This window comes from Punica granatum, chromosome 2 (genome assembly GCF_007655135.1).
Source record: "Punica granatum isolate Tunisia-2019 chromosome 2, ASM765513v2, whole genome shotgun sequence".
Taxonomy (NCBI): Eukaryota; Viridiplantae; Streptophyta; class Magnoliopsida; order Myrtales; family Lythraceae; genus Punica; species Punica granatum.
The window spans coordinates 39,272,162-39,287,807 of record NC_045128.1 but is presented as its reverse complement, the minus strand read 5'-3'; the positions used below and the strand labels follow the sequence as shown (position 1 = coordinate 39,287,807).

The 15,646-nt window shown below is 37.7% G+C and overlaps 3 protein-coding genes across 3 annotated transcripts; 1 reads left to right on the top strand and 2 right to left on the bottom strand.

Moving 5' to 3' along the window:
• Positions 1 to 5,597: 5,597 nt before the first annotated feature.
• On the top strand, positions 5,598 to 9,877 carry LOC116195888. Its single transcript, XM_031525283.1, has 4 exons — positions 5,598 to 6,369; positions 7,282 to 7,440; positions 7,528 to 8,217; positions 8,531 to 9,877. The coding sequence occupies exons 1-4, from the start codon at positions 6,031 to 6,033 to the stop codon at positions 9,596 to 9,598; spliced, it is 2,256 nt and encodes a 751-aa protein (XP_031381143.1). The 5' UTR covers positions 5,598 to 6,030; the 3' UTR covers positions 9,599 to 9,877.
• Positions 9,878 to 10,028: 151 nt separating this feature from the next.
• Positions 10,029 to 12,213, bottom strand: LOC116195889 (putative phosphatidylglycerol/phosphatidylinositol transfer protein DDB_G0282179). The gene is made up of 4 exons (XM_031525284.1): positions 11,972 to 12,213; positions 11,460 to 11,561; positions 10,548 to 10,708; positions 10,029 to 10,385 (listed from the first exon to the last, which is right to left on the bottom strand). The coding sequence occupies exons 1-4, from the start codon at positions 12,045 to 12,047 to the stop codon at positions 10,278 to 10,280; spliced, it is 447 nt and encodes a 148-aa protein (XP_031381144.1). The 5' UTR covers positions 12,048 to 12,213; the 3' UTR covers positions 10,029 to 10,277.
• Positions 12,214 to 13,674: 1,461 nt separating this feature from the next.
• LOC116197230 (putative RING-H2 finger protein ATL71) lies at positions 13,675 to 14,458 on the bottom strand. The gene has a single exon (XM_031527304.1). It carries the CDS (start codon positions 14,336 to 14,338, stop codon positions 13,796 to 13,798), a length of 543 nt encoding a protein of 180 aa, XP_031383164.1. The 5' UTR covers positions 14,339 to 14,458; the 3' UTR covers positions 13,675 to 13,795.
• Between the last annotated feature and the right edge of the window lie 1,188 nt (positions 14,459 to 15,646).

The following is a 15,646-nucleotide window of genomic DNA, read 5'->3' as shown; positions in this document are numbered from 1 at the left end:
ATCACTGTAATCAAATGATCCATGAATAGCATGGGCAAAAAAGGTAGTTAACATGAAAACACAAAAATAGCTAGCCATTCTTATTGCCTAGGTAGGCATGTATACATCTATCTATATATATATATATATATAATATGTTTATACCATCGTGTGTGGTGTGTGGTGTTCGTTTGGTCCCATCCCATCAATGGCTTTTGTAGCCATAGCTAGGGAGTGTCAATGGATGCGATTATATTGTCTCACTTCAACGACTGTTAGAGGCCCACCTGGTTGTTCATAGCATTGCATTTCTTTAGCTGGCCAGCACTATACACGCATTGCATGCATTTGCATCCACTAGGGTCAATATATATATATATATATATAGAGAGAGAGAGAGAGAGACATAGAGCTCGATGAGGGATTAACATGTGAATGACTATTCTTTCTCGGTTATCATTATCTGCGCAATACTTTTAGGGAATGATATACATATACTAGACCATACGAATGCATGTGTTTGAATCACCTTTGATCACCTATCAACCTTCACTATGGATCTTCAACTCAGATTTAACCTAATTTGTGAGAGCTACATGAGAGATTAGTTTGCATGCAATTGGCCCCCGAAGAGCACTGGCTAGCTAGCTACTAACGTTACTTTCCTTTGCTTTTCTTTTCTTTTTTTTTTTTGTGGTATTATTTACGTACTTATTATTAAAATTTTCAAAATGCTTTCATAAAAATTGATGGACGAATAGCATTCTTGTGAACTGTTAAATATATTGTCAAAATTACATATGATATAATGTCGTGCTTTGATTTATAATCTTATATAGGGAAATTCTTGGATCCAACATCTGAATATTCATTCGATGCGCCCATATGAAATATTTTTGTATTTGGAAAATAATATTTCGTACAAGGGAAATAACGTTTCGTACAAAACGATCAGTCGACTGCATATACCAATCAGTCGACTGATGTTTTGTAGGAAATATTTTCGTACTTGAAAAATAATGTTTCGTACAAGGAGAATAACTTTCAGTACGAGCCCTGACTGAATATTCAGCTGTTGAACCCAAGAATTTCCCTCTTATATAGACTACATATCGATGTGTAGTCGGATACTTAATTATAGTGATTAAACTACCTGATCAAGTTTACAATTAGGATATTTCTTTTTTTTTTCTTTTTTTGCTCTTTGGCAGAAAAAAAGTGTGTGAGGAAGAATGAACTAATTTCTGGGAATTTGTGGTTGTACCAAAAAGCATATAGGGACGAGGACAGAACAATTCATTCAAAGCCAAAGTGATCAAACATATTTGTTTAGCATAGGATTCGGTCAAAAAACCCAATTTCAAATTTGCTTTCGATGGACCAATCCCAATCCCGCTGTTATTGATGTTAGAGTATTGGTCAGCTGTGCGTTCTCCTTTGGTCCTTCATGAGAACTTTACGGACAAAATTATTTATTATTTAATAAAAAATATTATGTTATATATTGTATTATGCATGCATTGAATTTCTTATTCATTTTAATATGAAAAGAAAAACCTAGGAAAATAGAGTGAAAATAACATGTTTCTCTGGACAAACCAACCGGCCGGGATGATCCATCCAAGAGAATCATATGAATTAATTAAAAAAAAAGAATTAATTAGCAGGACAGCTCGGTAAACGACATGCACACGCTCGAGGATTCTATCTGCGGACATGAATATGTACATACATATATATGAGTGTCTATAAACAAAGCTTTTGCGAAAAATAGACTTATTTTTTAGACATATTCTTAAATTAGATCCCTTTTAAGATAAATCCCAATCTAAACTTGTATATTTGCAATTCTTTTCAATTCAATCCTTATTTTTTTTCATTCTTTTAAACATACCTTGAAATATACTATTATGTCTTATTTGCCAACCGTTTCCCCGATTCGCTTAACATATTAACTTAATTTTTAAAATATTGAAACCTAAATATGAATTAATCGGTTCGAATATGTTGTACGCAATTCTTAAGAGTCAAATGTAAATTAAAGTCGATGTTCGTACTTTAAAGACACTCATGCATCTTATTTACCAAATATAATTGTTTTTCCGATTAGGTAAACCAATTAACCGGATGTTTTAGCAAACATCAAAATTATCAAATTTAATCGAGTTCAGCTACGTTGGAGCCAAACTTTAAGAATTCATAATATGTTTGACTTATGAATAAAAGAAAGACTTAGGGTGTGTTTGTTTCAACTTAATTAAATAAATGCTTAAAAGTTAGTTACAAGTTAATTATAAGAGAAAATGAGTGCAAGAAAGAGAGAAAAATGAGAGATAAAGATCTGAACTACTTAATTGTTAAGCAAAAAATCACTTAATGAAATAAGTAAACATTTTTAATTTAACGAAATAAGTCATTTTTCACTTATTAGTACTCTTTATCCCTCACAATTTTTTTTTCATCTTTATTCATTCGTCCCTTCTTCCGATACATTTCTTCCCTTAACTAATTAACTGTTTAATTTTTAAGTACTTAACTTATTAAACACTACCTTAAACCTTGAAATTTTAAGAATTCCTAAAATGCCAAAAATAGTATTCATAAAATAATTAAAAAATTTAAAAGTAAAAGTAAAATAAAAGGCTAAAAAACTGCTTCAGTTTATGTTTGATTGTTAAAATTTTTGTGTAACGTAGCCGAACCCAATTAAATTTTATCTAGATTTTAATGTTATTTAAAAATTTTGATTAACCGATTTATTGAATGAAAAAACAGTTATATTTGGTAAATAAGATGTAGGATTTTCTTTAAAAGACAAAAATCGTCTTCGATGTACTTTCGACTGTTAAGAATTTCGTACAATGTAGCCGAACCGACTAATTTTTAACAATGTTTCAATATAAAAAAAATTACGTTATCCAGTTAACCAAATCGGGGAAATGGTTATATTTGACGAATAAGATATAAGAGTATCTCTGAGGGTATTTTTATAAAGGTTAAAAAAGATAAGGATTGTATTGAAAAGAATTTCACCCATACAAGTCTAGATTGGTAATTATCTTCAAAAGGGATTTAGTTTGGGACCAAGTTTAAAAAATAAGTCTATTTGGGGCAAAAACTCATATATACATTAAGGAGAGAGAGAGAGAGAGATAACATGCATGGATATATATTTTCTCTCTGTCCGCGTCCTTATTGACTGACGTGCTTAGTAAAATAATTTTTCGTTCATTTTTTATTGATGTCTAATCACAAATTAGTATAATAAAATGGGCAATGGATCATTTTCAGCCAATTGATCTTTAATTCATCTCGAAAGCAAAATGACATGGACGAGGACGTCTGCTTCCACTGGATAGTCTTGTGTGGATCGAATGGATCGAATGGGACAATGACTAAGAAAACTCATTAAAAATTAACTCGTATAGTGGCCTTTCATATATTATAATTCTATCAAACCTAGTCAATAAATTCTCATGAACAACAATGACATTAGTGATGATAAAGCTGTTCTCGATCTCAACCACACATTGTTATAAGTCGCAAATATTATATATATATATATATATATGTATATGTATTCAAATAAGACGTATGCATAAATAGAAAGAATTTGCTTGATTTATTTCCATTAATTAATTATTTACTATTTAAAATATATATAGTTTTAAGGGTCATGCTCACTTCTTTTCTGTACATGAAATAATGCATACTCGCACTATGTGCAGAATTATTTAGTTGATAATATTTTTATTAATTTAATGATTTCATACATGAATCTAGAGATTCAGAGTGTGTTTGGATTCGCAACAATTTTCAACTCAACTCAACTTCACTTTACTTATTTTCAATTCAACATCACAATCATTACTTTTTTTATTTTTTAAATATTTTTAACCATTTAATTCAAATTTTAATATTAAATTCTCTCAACTATTCATTACTTTTTCACAATTCAACAATACAATCATTAATTAATCATTATTTTCTCTCAATTATTTATTATTTTTTCACACTTTTTCTCATAATTCAACAATACAATCATTACAAACCAATTAAAATCAAAACTCAACTCAACTCAACTCTCAATTCAAACACACCAATCTCAATATTCGGTCTGTTTTAAGTCCGAATTCAATTAAGATCATACCAAATATATATATATATATATATGTGTGTGTGTACAATACCTTAATAAGTGAACCTTTACACGCTATAATCAAAATAAATGAATAATAAAAGTAATAAAATAACTAATTAAATAGAAAAAGTTGAAGAAAAGTAAAATTAATTAAGGGAGAAAGGGGTGACAGTGGAGAGAAAATAGGAAAGGTGAGAATATGGGTGGAAAAGAGAGTCCGTGGGTAGTTAATTTTTACGTTTTACTATTTTATTTTTATCTATAATGGTTATTATAAATTCAAGCATATACAATACAAATAAGAGTAATACCGGAAAGAGAGAGACAACTAGATTGCATAAGCGCCACCCATGGTATTTATAATTTTTTTACACTATTAAATTAATGCAAATCTTTACAAATAGTATAACATGGATTAAAATTTTGCAAATGTACGTAGAATTCCTTGTAAAAATTAAAAGAAATATTTTTTCTCAAGAAATTATGAATTGATAAATTGGAAATTGAGTGAATATAAGAGGAAAAAAATGGGAGGATAGCAACCGCTGAGGATGAACAAAAGAGGAGATATAAAAGAGGGAGAGAATAGTGGGAAGAGCAGTTCAGTGGTAATTTAATTTGTTAAATTATTGTTATAGAATTCGAAAGTTGGAAAAACTTCCTCTATCTTTTCTTTATAATAGTGTAAAGATGATAGATAATTAATAGACTGCATATGAGGATACTTCATAACAAGCATATATAAGATGTGCTTTTTCTTGTCGAGTATTACGTTAACCATCACCGAACTGATCATATTTTGAATCTCAATAAATCTCGATTTGTACCGAAAATTGGCTTTGGGATACATCGATATATCTCATGCAAAGGATTTCATAATAGATTCGCGCACATGTACCTCTTCTTGTCCAAGTCTCGAAAGGGTGGGAATATCGTGAACAATAGCTTGCCCATATTGGACAACATTGCCAGGGGCATTACTTGCAAAATGGTGAACTGAAAAGGAAAGTCCCATGTAGCAAGACAACATCTGAATATGCCCATGATCTGCCAAATTTAATTTAAGAAGAAAAAAATCAAGAATGAATTTAAAGGAAAGTCAAATTAATTCGGAATGTTAAAGATGAATCAAATCAAGGCAAAAAAAAAAATGTGGCATGTTTGGATTCACCTCGATAAGAAAAACTTATTTGAAGTTTAACGCGAAGGTGGAATTTTTCCAAAATCCAGTAAAAATGGTCCAAACGGGCAGCGTAATCGGGTGGGTCTATTACTATGGTCCGATCAATGTCAACCCTCGAGCTTCGGCCTCATATTTCACCCAAAAAAAAAAGTTAATGTCAGATACGTTCCATTTTAGCAAACAAAATCGAAGCAATTAAAGTCAGAATCAAGAATCTGCATTTCACCAGCTACTGATCCCGACCCAACACAAACACCAAGACATGTCCGAATGTAATGCACTGCTACATAATAGTCACTTCCCGGGACGAGGAAGGCGCTGAGGCAGTGGTAAGTCAACGTCCTCCTCCTCCTTCCCTCCCTTTCCTCCCCCGAGTCAGTCACGGGACGGCAACCACTGGTGACCGGACTGGATCCTTGACGTCCGTTTTACCATATTCCCCTTCACCCAACCAATCAGCCCTTTTCAAGAAATTCATCATCCTTGACTCTCTCTCTCTCTCTCTCTCTCCCCCTCTGTGATAAAGTCTCAATCTTTTCTCTCTCCCTCATCATTAACGGCTCTCTCTCTCTGGGGAGTAATTTCCCGTTTCGGGTTATCCTTGCGAAGATCCCAACCATCAGTCATTGATTCCGCTCTACCGTTATCCGCGTCGACAGTTTCTTGCTCGCTGGGGGAATCTTGTCGGGGTCTCTGATTCTGGGGTATCAGGTCGTCTTCCCCGACAATGGTGGTGAAGATGATGCGGTGGCGCCCCTGGCCGCCCCCGGCAACGAAGAAGTACGAGGTGAGGTTGGTGGTTAGGACCCTGCAGGGCTGCGATCCGCTGCCTGAGGGCGCAGGGGAGGACAGGAAATTGACGGCGGAGATCAGGTGGAGGGGGCCCAAGCTGGCCCTCATGAGCTCCCTGAGGCGGGCGCCGGTGAAGAGGAACTTCACCACCGAGGAGGTTCTGGCCCAGAACGGCGCCGTCGTGTGGGAGGAGGAGTTTCAGACTGTTTGCGGCCTGACGGCCTACAAGGAAAACGTTTTCCATCCTTGGGAAATTGGTTTCACTGTCTTCAATGTGAGTATGCTTGAATCCTTCTGCTGGGTATTCCATTTCTGCTGTGATCTTGGAAATTGATCTTTGAATTTTTCTTCTTCCGGGTTTGTTGAGTTGATCTGTGGTTGATAAAGGTCAAGTCTTTTTCTTTTTCTCTTCCATTTCCTTTGAATGATGTTTGAAATTGCGGGACGGAAGCCTATAATCAGAAAGGGCAGAACTTGGGCCTTCAATTGGATGCGGAGATGATGATGCCCGATGGTTGAACGGTCATATTGAGATTCAATTTCAAGGGGGCAAAATTATTCCAAAAAAGAATGAAAGAAAACACCAAGAATTGAAAGGGGACCAGAAATTGTGGGTTGTTGAGGCAACCCCTTGTCCATTGGAAAAGAATTTGAATGGTTTTCCGTTTGTTGGAAAATGGCATCAATTTGAGGGAGATTAGTCTGGTGGCTTTTGGGGGATCGGTGGTCATTGGATATCCATCTTGATCAAGATTATATCCTTGAGGAGTTTCGATGAGCTGTGGGCTATCGATTCTGGTCATCGAATGATCTTGAACCTGAAAATGGCAGGGATTTTCTTTAATCTTTGTTCTCTCGCTCACTATGCAGCTGTGGCCTTTGAATTGTTTGTTAATTCCTCGGTTGACCTGGCTAATGTTCAATCGGAATAATTTCGCCTCTCTGAAACCTTGACCTGTTCTTCTTCACTTCAAGATAACCGTCATGTTTTGGATTCCTGCCAAGGATTTCAGATTTGGACGTCTTTGGCTTAGCTGGTATTTTTAATCCAGCTCTTTCTTGACTTTTAATGTTTAACATCAATATTGCAGGACAATTTGTTCAATTTCTGAATATTCTCTTTTTTTTTTTTCTTTTTTTTTCCCTTCACTCATTCTCTAACTAAGGGGTTTACTGGATCATTCAGGTATCAAGCCAAGGGTCAAAAAATAAGGTTCCTATCATCGGAAGCTCGTCAATAAACCTAGCTGAATTTGCTTCTGTAGCTGAGCAGAAAGATTTTGAACTCAGTATCCCCCTTGTTTCGCCTACTACTCCTCCTGCTGAGTCTCCTCCAATGCTCTCTGTAAGTTCTTCATGAATACTAATTTGTCACTTTAAAACCAATTTTGATCTTCTCCGTTTGCAAAACTAATGCTTATGCTTGATGCAGATATGCCTCAGCTTAGTGGAACTGCAAACTGTTGCAGAAACCTCTGACTCAGTACAGAGGCAGATAGTGCCCATCACATCTCCACCTCAGTCGGGGGAAGCTGCTCCATCGGAAAAACATGAGCTTTCTGCTCTAAAAGCCAGTCTTCAGAAAGTAAAGATTATCAGAGAGTATGTTTCCAATAGGAAAGCGAAGAAGGCCTGTCATGAGGAAGAGGGCAGTGAGGAAAGATGCTCTGGACAGAGTGAAGATGATGACCTTAGCTGCCCAATCGAGTCTGAATCTCTTGATGATTCTGAGGAAGGAGACAGTTCAGATGAGGGCAAAGAAGGCCCTAGTGCTAGAAAGTCGTTCAGCTATGGCCCACTCGCGCATGCAAATCATGTTGGGGGTTCATTCTATTCTGGTGCAAACATTGTTGGTGAATACGAGGATTGCGTTTATTACAGCAACCGCAGGTCAGATGTGGCATCCATGCCTGTTGAGGATGTGTCTGCTTTGGTTTCTGAAGAGCCACAGTTGCAAACCTCAAAGCGTCGAATCCTATCATGGCGGAAGAGGAAGTTGAGCTTCAGGTCTCCTAAGACAAAGGGAGAACCTTTACTGAAGAAAGCTTATGCAGAAGAAGGTGGCGATGATATTGACTTTGACCGTCGTCAGCTTAGCTCAGATGAATCACCCTCTCACAAGGTAAAGAGTCTTTCTTGCATATTTGACTGTGATAAGTCTCAATTATCTCTTCAGATAAATGTTGTGATGACAGCTTCTTGGAATCATAGTGGGCTATGAATTTACAGAAAACGGTAGTTGTTGCTTCAGTCGGTTCTTTTTTATGTCCACTGTTCCGGTGAACTGGATGGGCTGGGGGTCTGGTTTCCAGTCAATTTGGTCTGTTTACTTCCAAAAGTTGTTTTCTTTTCCGCCTGAAATGGTCAATCATATGGTAAATTGTTTCGTTGTGGAGCTTATTGCCCCTGAACTAATTGTAACCTGTTTTATGCAGCCGCCAAAGGTCGACGAAGATACTTCTGCAACTCATTCTTCATTCTCTGACTTTGGAGATGACAATTTTGCAATTGGAAGTTGGGAGCAGAAAGAAATCATAAGCCGTGATGGGCACATGAAGCTTCAAGCCCAAGTGTTCTTTGCTTCCATTGACCAGCGGAGTGAGCGTGCTGCTGGAGAGGGCGCTTGCACTGCCCTTGTTGCGGTGATTGCGGACTGGTTCCAGAAGAACCATAAGCTCATGCCAATCAAATCTCAGTTCGATAGTCTAATCAGAGACGGCTCATCGGAGTGGAGAAACCTCTGTGAGAACGAAAGATACAGAGAACAATTTCCTGACAAACATTTTGATCTCGAGACTGTCCTCGAAGCCCATATACGTCCCCTCTCAGTGGTTCCTGGGAAGTCATTCATTGGTTTTTTCCATCCCGAGGATGGTGCAAGAGAAGAAGGGAGGTTCGACTTTTTGGAGGGCTCATTGTCTTTCGATAACATCTGGGATGAAATTAGCCGTGTTGGATTGGAATACTCTTCCAGTGGAGATCCTCAAGTTTATATTGTTAGCTGGAACGACCATTTCTTTGTTCTCAAAGTCGAGCCGGAAGCTTATTACATTATCGACACGCTCGGTGAGAGGCTCCATGAGGGTTGCGATCAGGCCTATATATTGAAGTTCGACAGCAGCACATCAATTTCCAGCCTTCCTCCAGAAGATGAGAAATGTGATGATGATCGGACAACTCCAGTGGCGAAAAATTTGCAGTCAGAGCAGGGCGATCTGAAGGAGCAGTGTCCCGAGACAGATGGAGCAGACTCCAAGAAAATAGTTAAGAGTGCTGAGGCCGAGATTATTTGCAAGGGAAAGGAGTCCTGCAAAGAGTACATCAAGAACTTCTTGGCAGCGATCCCAATAAGAGAGCTGCAGGCGGATATACAGAAGGGTTTGATTGGATCGACACCACTTCATCAGCGGCTACAGATTGAGTTCCACTATACGCAGTTTTCACAACCACCCGTTATAGCTCCAGCGGCACAAGCGACACCCCGAGGCCCCACGACCATTTGAACCTTTTGCAGCAGCAGAGGTGGTGGCCTCTTGAAAGAGCTAACAGCCGGGTGCAGGAATCCTAAAGTGCACAGTTTTTTCCCCCTGACATGTTTTTTGCTTTGTCCAAGGTTGATTTCTGACAAATGTGAGCTTCTTCGGACTTCAGCAGGGTTATGTAAAAATGATGTCTCTTTGCTCGACATGTTTTTCTAACAAGCTGTCAATCTCTCGGAAGAGGTCCCCCCTATGAATGATATGTAATTTTCTCAGTGAGATTAGATATTTTCTCGATGTTGATCTTGTCGATTCTTACTTTAAAATACCATTTAGAAGCCAGTTTCGGAGGTAAACTGCACTCCCGTTGTTCTTGCTCATTTGGTAATCAAACTAAATCTTACAATACATTTGGTAGTCAAGGAATTGATCACAAGTAATAATTTCACACTCATTTTGGTGATAAATATATTACAATACATTGGAATCTGATAAGTGTGACACTGCAAAGAATATCATAGACACTTGACATAAGCTCGAAGCGCACTCTTATTATGACACAAGTACATAGAATGGTCATTTAATTACACGGTCATAGTAGCATATTCGTTCATTCAAGGAATCGATGGACTGTGATAACAAATTCTTTTCAAACACCAGCACATACAAAAGACATGTTTCCATGGCACCAGCGAGCGCTCATTTAACTATCAGCCACGGATGATGCGAGTCCAATATCAAAATCAAAGCCGATGCACGTTAACTCTTTCTTGTTTCCATCATACATCTTCATCTTGAGAGAATATGAACCCTGCGTTCAAAATATACAATGTCAGCTAAGCACTACATGTAATTGGAGAGAAGCGGGAATTCCTCGAAGAGGTTTCGCTAGAAAATAATGATACTGAATATATAAAACCAAGTTTCTAATGGGTAAATTAACAAAAGATAGCTCATGAAGGAGAAGCCTTACCGGAGGAGTGTACCCTGGTAAGACCTGAGAGTGAGCAACCACAAAGTCACCAATTGACACAGGGCAAGATGTCTCGGCGCAAAGGTCATGTGTCTCACTGTGGATGTGCCATCCAAAGAATGATACATCAATTACCAGTTTTCCACCAGAGATTGTTTCAGCTGCAAATATGGGATGAGGAAACACTAATGAGCACATGCATATCTGAATTATTCCGCCTCAAATGTATTGCCATCAGAAAAACTTTTCTTAGTCTGAATATGGGGGAGGCCTGGCTTTGCCAATTTCATGAGTAGAACACAAGCATGGAGACAGCTAGACAGATGCAGAATCTCTTTAAAAAAAAAAAAGTTTTGTATCCTTCAGAAGGAATAGGCATTCGTGATAAGTTTGAAGAACAATGTTACCAACAGTCATTAAGCAAACATAGAGTGATGACTTTAAGGGACAGTGGAAATTAAGAAATCCACTCAGACTAAAGGTAGGACTTATACTTATCAAAAAAAAAAAAGGGAGGACATATCGGCATATATAAACTGTTTAATATTTCCAAGAAAAATCAGGAGTATACGGTACTCTCCTTCTATCACTCATGCATAAGCTGTATGATATATTTAATCAAATGTGCCAGCAAACAAGAAAAGAACGAATCTACTCTTCAAAGGCAAATGTCAAAAGGAACAAGCCTGGTCGAGTGAAATGTCATAGAAGAAGGAAGCATGCATTTCAATCCTAATTTAATGTCTATCACGGACAAACCCACAGCATCCATATATTAAACATGAACGAACACAAAGGAGAGGAGACAACTCGCATAGCAACTCGGTAATCTGTGAAGATGCATAAAATTAGAAGCTTCAACTCACACAAGTGACCCGAGTATCTCTTCGACTAAGCTTCACAGAAGCTCACCTGTAGATGCAGATATGCTGAAGGTAGCTGCTTTGCCTCTCGCCACCGGATAAGGCGAGATCTCAACTCCACTAACCTTTACATCATATTCAGTCTTCTTATCTAAAGTTCATCAAATATAAGCAAAACCCGTGAGAAAACCACTTTGCCAATCCATATCTCCACCAACTGCAACATCAAGTAATAGAAAAAAAAATAAAAAAAAATATATATATCTGCTTGTTTCTTATCATCATCAACGAAGCCTCATCCAATGACCGCTAAAGAAACCAACCCCATGGAAGTACGACATATTAGCTTCTAAATCAGAAACAAATCCATTGAAATGGAACCCGGGCATCAGCTGAGCATAATGAATCCCCAAAACCCAAAATTTGGAAGGGATCAAATTCAATAGCTACAAGCGAGTTTCCCTCAGTCAACATAGCTGGCAAAAATCCAAAATCAAACGAATCGATTGGCAATCAGAAGAAGAAGAAGAAGAAGAAGAAGAAGAAAGAACAGAGACTGACCGCAGTAGCTAACGGTTGTGGCCCGCGCCAGAGGCACGATCAGGCAAAGAGCCAACAGAACTCTATTCGGCTGCATGATCGTCTCCCCGTTTGATCTCTCCTTCCGCCGGCGTTGATCAAATTATCAAGGAGTGAAGGAAGAAGCTTGAGCGGGAAGTCAGGGATTCCTATGAGCTTCAATGCGAAGAAAATGTGGACTTGAGGAATCGCTTGCTTTTGTTGACCTCTGAGAATATTAATGCCGGTTGGGGGTGCCGGTGGCCTAACTAACAGCTTCTGTTACGTGTTACAATTGCCCCCAGCGGTGTCGTTTTAACTCCCCGTATTAGTTTTAATTTATTTGCAAGTGATGTCCAATACTTCGGTCGACTCGCGTGATGTTCCCTGTACTTTCCCATTTGCTGGTGCGGTCCCCATTTCGTTTTTTAGGTGTGCACCACCCGATACCCCATAGTCTAATGGATGCTGGCTAGTCCATATTTAAGCCTAAACGGTCCATTAAGGGTTCGTATTCTTTTAACTGTGAATTCTTTCTATTTACAAAATTCGAATATTTGATCTAAATTATGGGAAAGAGGTATTTGGATAAATTTATAACGATAGATATATGTATTTGTACACGTGTATTTCAACATTTTCTATGTCTAATTTCTCTTGAAAGCATTTTTCTACGACCTGTTACTTGTTGCATCTTACAATGCTATAATGGGACCTCCATGGGTAAAATTATGTAGCTTTTTTTTTTTCCTTCTGAATTGTACGATTTCTGGAGCTCCATTAACCTAATAATGTGATAAAGAAAGGAAAATAAAGGGGAACGAAAAAAAAATATTACAAGGGAAAAAATAAATCAAGATCTCTTCATTTTAGATAACAATTACGTATGGTTTGCGCACCGCAAGGGTTTATATAAAAATTAGTGATGTGGAATGGTATAGTTTTGACAATTTTATTTTCTTTTGTCTTTGAGAATTACCAAAAGGTAACTATTTGAAAAATTAAAATAACAAGAACTTTTCATTAACACGGGATTATTTGGAGTTTTATAATTATAATCATATTATGAATAATTAAATAGTTATATTGGAGAAAATCGTATCAAATGTTGATGAAGTTAAGCCTATTTTTTTTTTGTCAAGGGAGACATAGAGGTAGTTATGTAATAAATATTTTGTAGGAATTTATTTCATCGTGCACTCTAAAGCGATGATGAACTGAGGAATGAGAATCAAGCCAAAAAAAAAAAACTGAGGAATGAGAAAATGAATGTCATGGCACTTTCCTATTACATTTCTCAAATATATATACATAATATAATGATGTGTATCCCTGCGTCTAATATCAATTTTTTTTATTTATAGTTGACATATTATTGATAGGAATGTGGTTTTGCAAAGATGGCAAGCAAGTCCACTAGTGTCCTTTTATGCATCCTTTCATTCATTGCATTATTCAATTCTTTACTTCACTGAGAAGAAAAGGGCAAAAAAAAAACGCCATAAAGAAAAATGAGGAACTCCTCGGGTAATTTTCCCGATAATTTTGTAATGTTTCATTTTTATTTGACTCAATAATCGAATGTAAATACGGCCAGTCTAACTACATGAATTAATATATATTCCCACCTTCGTGAAAAACAAAAAAAAGTCGACTAGAAAAGCAAAATCTAGCCAGTTTAGTAAAAGGGATTAAACAAATATTCATTAATTAATTTTTTGGAGGGAAAAAAGAGGGCCTCATGGCTCAAACCGGAAAGTCCACCTAAGAAATACATCGGGGGAAAAAAAAAATATCCTTCGATCGGGGGCGCTGTAAGACGACAGCTCATGTGCGGTGGCTCGCCAGCGGGACCACCTCCGCAAGAGGAGTGGAGAACGGCGTTGGCATAGGAGAGTTCCGGCAGACGGGACACGTCGCATGCAGCCTCAGCCACGGATCCACGCACTTCTGATGGAAGAGGTGGCTGCATTCGGGCAGCACTCGGAGCTCGTCTGCCGCCTTATAGTCCATCAAGCAGATCGAGCAGCAGGATGTGTCGGTTGAGCTGTAACGTGGGCTCTGCTGGGCCTTCGTTGCCATTGCCTCTGCATAGAGCAGCCTCGGGTAGCTCCTTATGGTGGCCTCGTCGAGCCCCACCTCGACCACCGTGAACTGCTCCTCAAGGGGCGTCTGGGGCTGATGGGCTGGGCGGCGGCCGACCCCGGTAGGATGGAGGACCTGGAGGCCGCGTGTGCAGAGGTAGGAAGCTAGGGTGAAGGCAGTGATGAGAAGGAGGATTCCGACAGAGACGCCAATCCCATACCCGAGTCCACCGATGTAGTCCCTGCCGTTGCCATGTCCAGTGCCGGAGCCGGAGACGGCGTTCATGTCGGGAGGAAAATGGTCATAGAATAGGCGGAGGTTTTGGTCATGGGACAAGGACCATGGTATGAGGGGTTTAAACTATCAGATTCAAAAAGTCAACGGAAGGATTGATATGGCGAAGAAACCTAATTCGCAGGAAAATCTAAATTGATTAATTAAACTAGAAAATAATTCTTAATTGGGAAAGATTTACGAGAAGTTTTGGTAATTCAATAGAATGCTCCTTATGATCGAGAATACAATAATAATATTTTCCATTCTTTGGCACTGGATAGCAGCACAAAGAGGTGTAAATTAGACGAGACGATTCGCGAACGGTTTGGACTCGGCTCGATGAAAGGTCAAATTCAATTCGATTTTATTGAGCTTGAACTCTGCTTGGCTCGAGCTTGCAAGTCAAACGAGCCAAGCCAATCTCAATAGTATTCAGTTTGAAAGTTTCGTGAGCCTAAACAATTTATTATTATTATTATTATATGTATAAATTATTAGTTGTCACAGCCCAAACCAACCGCCACATAATAACAATAATAATAAAAATAAATTTTATTTCTAGAAAAATAACAAAATTATACTTGATATTTCGTTGGAATCGGTATTGTTGGATTACATTTTATAGGCTTAATTACAAAAAAAGTACGACAGTTGCACTTTTTTTCTTAATATAACACAACATTTGAGAAATAGTACAGAATGCGCAACATTTGCATTTTTTTCCTAAATGTAGCACGAAATTTGGAGAGTAACATATAAAGGCATAACCTTTGTACTTTTTTTTCTAAATATAGCACGACTTTTAGATTTAGTTACGTATTTAACATAATGTAAATTATTCAGTCAAATTGTAACGATAATGGCTAGCGGGAGTTAACCATGCAATGTGGCACGACATGAATGAACGATTAGCACCTGGCATAGCTAGCTCCATGTTAGTTGTTATCGTCTAATCATGCGAAGTCTACTCGTTCAATCATGTACTGTCATGTGACACAGTTAAACTTTATGTTAGCTGTTTTCATTACAATTTGACTGAATAATTTACATTATATTAAATGCATAACTAAACCTAAAGGTCATGCTATATTTAGGAAAAAAAATTATAAAGGTTGTGTCTTTATATGCTACTCTTCAAAGGTCGTGCTACATTTAGGAAAAAAAAATGCAAAAATCGTACTTTTTTAGATAATTAACCTTATTTTATATGATATTGTTGTTGTATAACAATAGTATTCGGCTAAAGTGCTCAATAGCATCCTGTTCGAAAAGTTTGCAAGTCTAAACGAGCCTTCGATTTTCTTGATGAGCCAAACT

Bases quoted from the DNA above. Each gene is read 5' to 3' on its own strand.
- LOC116195889 (XM_031525284.1), bottom strand. From the start codon at position 12,047: ATGCAGCCGAATAGAGTTCTGTTGGCTCTTTGCCTGATCGTGCCTCTG. The intron at 11,562-11,971 runs GTCAGTCTCTGT...GATGAACTTTAG, and splicing joins CACAACCGTTAGCTACTGCG to ATAAGAAGACTGAATATGAT. The intron at 10,386-10,547 runs GTAAGGCTTCTC...TTTTGAACGCAG, and splicing joins TACCAGGGTACACTCCTCCG to GGTTCATATTCTCTCAAGAT.
- LOC116197230 (XM_031527304.1), bottom strand. From the start codon at position 14,338: ATGAACGCCGTCTCCGGCTCCGGCACTGGACATGGCAACGGCAGGGAC.
- LOC116195888 (XM_031525283.1), top strand. From the start codon at position 6,031: ATGGTGGTGAAGATGATGCGGTGGCGCCCCTGGCCGCCCCCGGCAACG. The intron at 6,370-7,281 runs GTGAGTATGCTT...TGGATCATTCAG, and splicing joins TTGGTTTCACTGTCTTCAAT to GTATCAAGCCAAGGGTCAAA. The intron at 8,218-8,530 runs GTAAAGAGTCTT...TGTTTTATGCAG, and splicing joins ATGAATCACCCTCTCACAAG to CCGCCAAAGGTCGACGAAGA.